At 33.5% G+C, this 8,896-nt stretch overlaps 2 protein-coding genes across 2 annotated transcripts in view; one reads left to right on the top strand and one right to left on the bottom strand.

The window, feature by feature from the left end:
• The first annotated feature begins 4,687 nt into the window (after positions 1-4,687).
• Positions 4,688-6,066, top strand: LOC132183089 (U-box domain-containing protein 7-like). Its single transcript, XM_059596487.1, has 2 exons — positions 4,688-5,009; positions 5,143-6,066. Exons 1-2 carry the CDS (start codon positions 4,795-4,797, stop codon positions 5,933-5,935), a joined length of 1,008 nt encoding a protein of 335 aa, XP_059452470.1. The 5' UTR covers positions 4,688-4,794; the 3' UTR covers positions 5,936-6,066.
• A 137-nt stretch (positions 6,067-6,203) lies between these two features.
• LOC132182230 (uncharacterized) overlaps positions 6,204-8,896 on the bottom strand; it is a 4,346-nt gene continuing 1,653 nt past the window's right edge. The window contains exons 2-5 of the mRNA XM_059595420.1: positions 8,723-8,837; positions 7,901-8,206; positions 7,714-7,797; positions 6,204-6,925 (exon numbers count right to left, since the gene is read on the bottom strand). Of these exons, the coding sequence (XP_059451403.1) occupies positions 6,553-6,925; positions 7,714-7,797; positions 7,901-8,206; positions 8,723-8,837 (878 nt within the window). The 3' untranslated portion in view covers positions 6,204-6,552. The remainder of the gene's footprint in view (positions 6,926-7,713; positions 7,798-7,900; positions 8,207-8,722; positions 8,838-8,896) is intronic.

Here is an 8,896-nt window from a genome sequence, read left to right as displayed (position 1 = left end):
AAAATTGAAAGAAAAAAAAAAATCCTTTTTATAAGAAAAAAATTAGATTTTTTTTTTAATAAAAATTGAAAATTTCCGCTTTTTTAATAAATTAAAAATTTTCATTTAAAAAATAAAATAAAATAATCGTTTTTAAAAACAAATTTTTTTTAAAAAAAAATCATTTTTTAAAATAAAAATTTCCGTTAAAAAAAAAATCATTTAAAAAAATAAAAAATGAATTCTTTTTCTTTAATTAAAATTTTCGTTTTAAAAAAAATAATTATTATTTTATTATTATTATTATTATTATTATTTCAAATTTATAGGGGTATTTTTGTCTTATTGTCATGTATGGGCATTTTTATCTTTTTGATAGCCTTGGGAGGGACATTGACAATATTTTGATAGTTTAGGGAGACGTTGTCACAATTGAAAGTTTAGAGGATACATTGTCAATTATGTAATAGTTTGAGATGAGTATGTGGACCTTACCCTTGTTGAAATATTTTATATATTATTCTAGGATTTATTGTCTTTCTTATTAGGGTTTATTTTATACTTTAATTAGTGTAGGATTACTTACCTATCACTCATAGCTTTTATATAAATAGAGGCATCTGTATTCATTCATATAACACTACTCAATACAATATAGTTTATTATATGCTTTTGCTCTTCAGAATATATTCAACAATATATTTAACGACCCTAATTTTTAAAATCAACAATCAACAATATATGCTTTTGACTCTGCAATGTTTTTTGGCGGGCCATGGGTCATTTATCCTCTCTTTGGCCCCTAGTTACTGTATGCTGCGGTTGTCATTCCGTATGAAGCTATCGCATTCGCAGCATGCAGCATGCAGCAAGTGAAAAAATGAAAGGTCGTGGCAGCTTGCAAGGTGCAAGCACCATCAGCTGAAATTATCATGTTCAAGTAGCTAGAATTGACACCTCTCCTAATTGGTGTCCCCCACAAACAGGCCATATTTACTCCAATTTTGTACGTTGGATTTGATCGCATTCAAGTTGCTTTCCATAATCTTGCAATGCCCCAAAATTTCAACAGAATTGTCTTTTCAAGACGTGTATACTTCGAAAGACACAATAAGTGACAGTTGACAGTTCATTCATTTTTTTTTAATTTTTTTTTTTCTTAAACTCATCAACAGTTTGTCCCCACAGCCAAGTTGACTTTCAAGTCTCCAATGAAGTTTTGGGGATTATGATTTCTGTGCATTTATTTTAAAGAAATTGTAAATTTTTAAATTTCATAATTTGGATCGTTCTAAGCATTAACACAATTTGAAAATGCTACATGTTAAAAAAGTGGTATGTTATCATGAAGGCAGCTAGAAAAAAATTCTCTCCCAAAAGCATTATTCTTTACTTTTATATATATATATATATAAGCTGAAACTCCTTTTTTTTTTTTTCTAAAAAAAAAAAAAACTCTTTTTAAAGTGCTTTAAAATTGCAACATGTGATGTTAACCCATTTTTTTTAAAAGCTAAACCGATATTTTTTACTTGTAGTTTTAAAAACTGAACCAGTTAAAAATTAAACCGCTTCTCTCTCCCTTTTTCTCTCTTTATCTCTCCACATTTATCTTTCTATTTTTTTTTCATAGTCTTTTACTCTCTCTCCACTCTCCAACATTAACCTCTCTCCTCTTTTTTCTTTCCACCTCTCTCTCTCTCTCTCTTTCTCAACTCACCAACATTAACAAAAACATGATCTATTGGCCTAAAAATTCAAATAGGAAGTAATTCTTTTTCTTAACCTTTTTTTTTTTCACACCAACAATAATTTAAATTACTATTTTTTTTTTCCTCTTTAGCCTTTTCATTTTAAATTACTCAAACAGGAGCACAATTTTAATATATTTTAATGGACAGAAATTTCCTAAATATTTTCTTCAACCTAATCTAATAAGTGCAAGTGTCATTTTTCACATTTTTTTAAAAATATTTTAAGCGTAATTTATTATCATTCCACTAATTTAGAAACCTAAATATTAATTGTTTAGAAACCCAAAAATGTTGAATGACACTTGTCACTTATTAGAGTAAGTTCACAGAAATTTCTTCCAAACCAATTTAGAGGAAATTTTTGTCCAATTTTGAATAAAACCCATTATGGAAAGAGAACTAAAGAGGAAACTCTTGGTTAAATTCTTTTTAAAAAAAATGGAAATAAAAGGTAAAATGCATTAACGCCTTATAGTTTAATCATATTATACTAAGACCTCTTAATTTTTTTTTGAACATAAAATGATTAGGACATAAAAAAATTTTCAACCTAGTCTAATAAATGTCAAGTGTCATCTAACATGTTTGAGCTCCTCAAAAATCATTGTTTGGATTCCTAAATTAGTAAAAAGAGTAGTAAATGACTATTAAAAATGTAAAAGAAAACATGTTATCCTATCTAATACTACCAATTTGTCCTTAAGGGATAGCTCAATCGACTGTGAACCATGCTTAATAAAGCGGAGGTCACTAGTTCGAATCTCCCCTCCTTCTTCCCTTGTGTGGACATGTCAAAAAAAAAAAAAACTACCAATTCACGAAGAGTATAAATGCATTTTATCCTATCTTTCAATGCTTTTTATCAAATTTCAGTTAAGAATTCAAACAATTTCCAAAAAAAAAAAAAAAAAAAGAAGAAGCAAGAATTCAAACAAACGTTATATTATTAAAAGAATCATTTGGATAAGAATCAAAAAATAAAAGAAAAAGAAAAAGAAGTGGAGCATTCAAATCACCTACCAACAGGAATCATCATGAAAGTTTGGGAAGCATTTCCGCAAAGACAATGCCGCCGTATGGCGGCCAAAGTAAAGTAGTGAGATTCCTTTAAAGGTCTCATGGATGATGCATTTAATTTTCTTTTATAGTTTTTTTTGGCCGAAAGATGTTTCATCACATACATTATCCCAAAGCCATCTACTTTGCGAATGAAAAATGAGAAATACGTTATCCATTGCTTCAGAATTTTCACACAATTTGTCAGCTTTGGATCACATGACTTGGCAGAGCCACCAATCTCAACCGGAGTAACAGGAATACCAGTCACCGATTCCATGGATACTTTTCTTTTAAGAATACCATGTCCTTCTTTTGCCGCATCGGATCCCTTGCAATTATGAGTAATGAAGCCCATCTGTTTGAACATTTGTTTGAATAAGTAGGTTGATTGTTCGGGCATATAGGTAGATCTATTGAAAGTCTCTCACAATTATCTGTTTGAGGAGATTCTAACCATCTTCTTCACTGTATATATATTGAAAAGCGGAATTGTTAATTTATATAAACCTACTTGATACTTGCATAATTTTCACATAGATAAAGTGTTAAAAATGTTAATTAAATGATTATATTCATCATTTATTATTAACTTAAGTTTTTGAGATAATTGATAATGTAACAATAAGATATCCATATAATACAAGGTTGTCATGCTTTGACTTCAAGATTATAGAAGGGATAACCATTGCTGGTGACAATATACTTTACTAAAATATATATATATATCATCATGCCTGCATAAGAAAGTTTCAAAACCAAAGTTCAATTATATATAGGGATTGGTAACATGGTTTAATTATCTACTTGCATTTCTTATCAAAGTCATATGGGTAACTACAAAGTATCAGGATATTTTTGCATTCTAGTAAAAAAAATTATATTTTAATGGATTTGTATTTTATGTGCTAATGAGGTAAGATATATATAAACCAAAGCTAGAGGACAAGAGACTAATGCTAAGCTAACTAATTCATCTTTTAAGGGCTTGAAAGGTCATAAGAGACTTCATTGAATCATTACAAATTGTTACATCTTTTTTTCTTTTTCTTTTTTTCTAACTCCTGAAAACCCCCATTGGGTGGCACTCAAACTGATGGATGTACGTGCTTTATCTCAACTAATGGGTTTGGCTAATATGAACTACAAAAGAGAAAAGAAAAGTGAACTTCATAGTGATGACTACTATTACATTTTTTACAACAAGTTTTTTATAAATCGACATGACAGTTCACGTGACACTTACCATAACAGCCGCTAAAAAAATAAAACTTATTTGTTAATTTTGTTACCATTAAGATATTGTCACATGAGTTTGCAAGGGGTTGTTATAAAAGTTATAGCACCTTAAGCATTTTTTATACATTTAACACATGCCAATTAGTATTTTGGCTATTGTTCACTGTATATGATCATCTTCATTTCATGTCTATTATTCATGGCATAAGATCCTCTCCATTTCACACTATTTCATAGTCAATATTTTATTTTGTTTATCTAACAGTGCATATAATGCCACATGGTGAATATGTTGCTACGGCATTTAAAAGTTTTAAATGACATGACATCATGTACACCGTTAAATGAAGCAAAATCATTGGTTTTTTACTTTTTTTGCCTTAATAATTAATCAACTTCATGAGGATCCCAGTCTCTAATATTCATATAAAAATGCCATAAAGCCGAATAACAAAAATAAAATCCCAAGAAAACCTCTATAAATTACATATTATAGAAGCTGCCATAAAGCTTAAGGCGCTTGCTTCTATAAAAGGAAAGTTAAAGATTCATTTTTAGGAATCGTTATTGTATTTCCAAATCAGACTTTCACAAAAAAGCTGACCAAAGAATGGGAAGTTGCTTCTAAGTGAAACAATGAATTTCGATACCCACAAAAGCCAAAGATTGCATCTTCAAGCAACCAATCCCAATACCACCAGTATCACCACTACAAAAGGAATTTACTTACACAAGTTTGGTAGACCCCGAGAGACACAGAGCTTTAATGGAGGAATTGGTGATAGAAAACCTTTTCAATGGTGAGAGAGAAGCGCAGGTTGAAGCAGCCAGAGACCTCAGTAAGCTTAGCAGTAAGCAGAGGCACAAGTTGGCTGAAAGGGGTGTCACGGCGCCTTTGATTTTGATGCTTCAGTCTCAAGATTACGACGCCATTGAAGCTTCTCTCTTTGCTCTGCTCAGTCTTGCTTTCGGCAGTGAACGGTTAGTCTATGCATTGTAATTTGTAACACATTGAGGAATTTATTTTTCTTGTGTTGTACGAAATTGTTCTATAAAATTTCTTCAATATTATACTTGGGGGAAATTCTGAAATTAATTTTCACTAATTTTACAGAAACAAGATCCGGATCATGAGATCTGGGGCTATACCAGTATTGCTAAGCCTCCTTCAGTGCCAAAATGAGGCATTGATTGAGCTCACAATAGCAGCCATGTTGATCCTCTCCTCCTGCACAGCAAACAAGCTAGCAATCGCATCTCATGGAGCCATCCAACTCTTGGTGGAATTTCTCAATGCTAGTGATAACAATGTGAGTAGCAGCAGCATCAGCTTGCAAGCCAAGCTCGATGCAATAGCCACACTCCACAATCTCTCAACTTGTCACCAGATCATTCCTTCAATTGTCTCTTCTGGGCTATTATTTTCCTTGCTTCAACTGATCCACAGCTCCGAAAAATCGTCAGAATTGGTCGAAAAGATAATGGGGCTGCTTGAAAACGTTGTTTCCTTGTCGGAGAATGCACTTTGCGAAACTGCTGGCACGGGTGGCGCTATTCGTGCATTGGTTGAGACCATTGAGGAGGGTTCTCCGCAATGCAAAGAGCATGCAGCGGGAATTCTCCTCCTTATATGCCAGAGCTGCAGGGAAAGATACAGAGGAATTATTTTAAGGGAAGGAGTGATGCCAGGGCTACTTCAGTTGAGTGTGGATGGAACATGGAGGGCTAAAACTGTGGCCAGAGAACTGCTGTTGCTGTTGAGGGATTGCCCAAGCTATGGTTCAAGAAATAAACAATCAAAAAATGAGCTTATACAGCAGATTATGCAAGAAATTGACGCCGGAGAGAACGTTGAAGGGGCGACGCTGAGGCTGGTGGAGGAGATGATTGCAAGGCTTAGTACATGACAAAATATAGTTCTTCCTTCAAACTCAGAACTCATAGTTTCTAGGTGATGGAATTAGAATATTTGTACGTGCATATAGGATTGGTTCGGGATTATTCTGCTAATTTTGAATTCCAATCTTTATTCTTTCCCTAACTTCTTGTTCCCCATGCAAGGGGCGAGATAACAGCTCTGTTTGTTAAAATTCTTGTTTTTTTGTCTTTTATTTTATGTTCTAAAGATAAGTACACTAACAAACAAATCAAAACAAAAAACACAAAACAAAACAAAAAAAAAAAAAGGTTTCACTATTAGTATAGGAACTATCCAATAAAATCATAGAATCATCTCTGGCACATTAAACAAGCCCAGTCAGCAAGAGTAATAAAACAACAATTTTGGGTTGAGCAGAATCGAATACAAGAAGGGGATACAAATTGTTCATCTTTTAAATCTGCTAAAACTTTTAGTAATTCTGCCCACCTGCTAAGCAGAACATATACCTATAGTTTTCCCTCCATGGAACACATGTTGTTCAGAGGATTATTTTATAGATGTTTATCACATCTCCCTACAAAAAACCAGGGTATACAGACCCACAAAAAAACTTGAACACGTGGATAACAAATAGAGCATATTTCACCCAGACCTCCTGTAAAAGCTATAGGCCACAGCAACTGTTGCCACTGCTCCAACCACAGCAGCGGCTGTGAGAACATCACTTTGCTCCCATGATCCAAACCAGCCTGACACTTTGCCCAGACCCTTCTTTTCATCCACTGCTATGGTTTCTTTCAGCTTCTTTTCTTCACCCACACTGCTCTGCTCCAAACTTCCGTCTTTGCAACAAGTAAACCCACTACCAACCTGGCAACAGCCTGCCACATTATCCTTATTACTCTCAGTGCTGTTTTCTTCGTGCTTCTTCTTCTTGCTTTTCTTCGCATCCCCATTAGGAAGCTTCTGTTCATCCGCTTTTCCACCTTCCTCGGTAGCTGCCCCCATTTGCCCTCTGCGATTAATTATTGTTACTTTTATGTTCATTTATTGTTCGGAATAATGCCAAAGATTGAAAGATTGATCACCAATTGGCAACTAGAAAGATAAACAGGGTGATTCTCATCAAGAGCAAATGTAAGAAAATCTTCCTTCTTTGACAAGTACAAACATAACAAAACCTCCAAAAGACTTTTTCTTTCTCTTATCTTTCAAAAATTAAAATAACCATGCACAATTACAAAAATAATGATAAAACTCGTCCAGAACTTCTACAGGGCCTTTACCAAGGTATGAGTCAAAACACATAGAAGCAAGGAACCAAAATTAAGGAAAAAGAAAAATAGATTTTTTAATGCTTGCATACCAGCAAAATATAGCACCAACCTAATTGTTATGGAATGAACTGATTAACAGTATTTACCTATCTAAGAAAAAAAAAAGAGGAAGTGTCTAACAGACTACATATAAATGCTAATTCAAATGAATTTCATCATGTGGTGAAAAAAATAAAAACATATCAGGACAGGCTAACTTCAATTTCTTGGTGATAATCCAGGTAATAATTCAGGATCAACCACAATGCAAGTTGATATACTGAATAACATATGTTCACGCCCAAGAAATTACATCCGTCCACACATTTCACATACTGATAAAACCAATAACATCATTCTTGATAAATAATTCATAAATCTAGTTATCTGATACTAGTACTATTTTTCAATCTGTAGAATTGACAACAAAAAACATCAAATGAACATTTCACAAAAAAAGAACATGCAACACCACAAAAGGACAAACCTCCAAAGCCGTTCTATGATCTCTCCCTTTCCAATATGCTGATCAAGCAATGCAGGCACATCATCAGGAGTAACATAGCCATACCTGTCATCATTAATGAGAACTGTTTAACACTAGCTAAACAAATTAAATCAAATATCATAAATTTTTGCAGATTAGCAAGAAGCAGCTATGAATTGGATCTTACCAATGACCCATAATCTTCCCATCTGGACCTGGACTGTAGATAATCACATTCCCAGCATACTTGTGGCCCCCAATGTGTGAGCATGGATTAACAAACAGCTGATCTTTTAATCCACGCAACTCAATCTCCTCATTAAGCTTTTCAATGAGAACAGGTCCACAAACACCACACCTCCGATCACGACTACCATGAGCGCACACAAAAACATGAGAACCAGGCAACACCTCTGGCACTCCCGAAGCCCATAGATTACCGTTAACAAGAACATCCTCGACAAAGCTATCCACTTCCGATTCCTTCAAACCCCTTCAATAGTGAAAATAAAAACTCAGACTCAACAAAGAAAATAAAAAATAAAAATAAAAACTCCTCATTTCAAAAGCAATCAATCATACCCAAAGGAAAAAGGCACAATCTCAAACCAAACCAAAACTTCTGTAATTTATAAAATAAGTTTACACTATCACAGAATCTGGTAATTACCACAAGGCCCACAACATTGGACTTAAGGAAGAAATGTTTAACCAGAAAATGAATCCTGTAATTTAATCATATCTCATTACCACTTAGGACAAACAGAACAGAAGTCCATAGTAAAGCTATAGTTAAATCATATCTTAAACTCTAACAACTCGTCCTCATAGCAAGTATCCAATCTCTACTCTGAAAATTTAAAAAAAAAAAAAATTCTTGCGCTTATCCAAGTAAACAAAACCCTGACCCGTGTAACGTAAGTGTATCAAATCATTTTCAATAAAAACTGCACAATCTCAAGCAAATAAAACAAAACCAGAAGAAATCCAATCTAACCCTCGCGATTACCTGTACTTGATCATATCCGGGAAAATCAACACATCTCCATCAGAAAAGTCAGTCCCCTCTCGTCCCTCGCATATTGTCAGGTTCGTCTGCCATTTCCAAAAACAAAGAACACAAAGTCAACAAAACTCTCACCAAATCCAAATCTCAAAACTCGCACCAAAATCACAATTATCG

This window comes from Corylus avellana, chromosome ca5 (assembly GCF_901000735.1).
Source record: "Corylus avellana chromosome ca5, CavTom2PMs-1.0".
Taxonomy (NCBI): Eukaryota; Viridiplantae; Streptophyta; class Magnoliopsida; order Fagales; family Betulaceae; genus Corylus; species Corylus avellana.
Note: the sequence above shows the minus strand (reverse complement) of the source record. Positions and strands in the feature narration are given on the sequence as shown.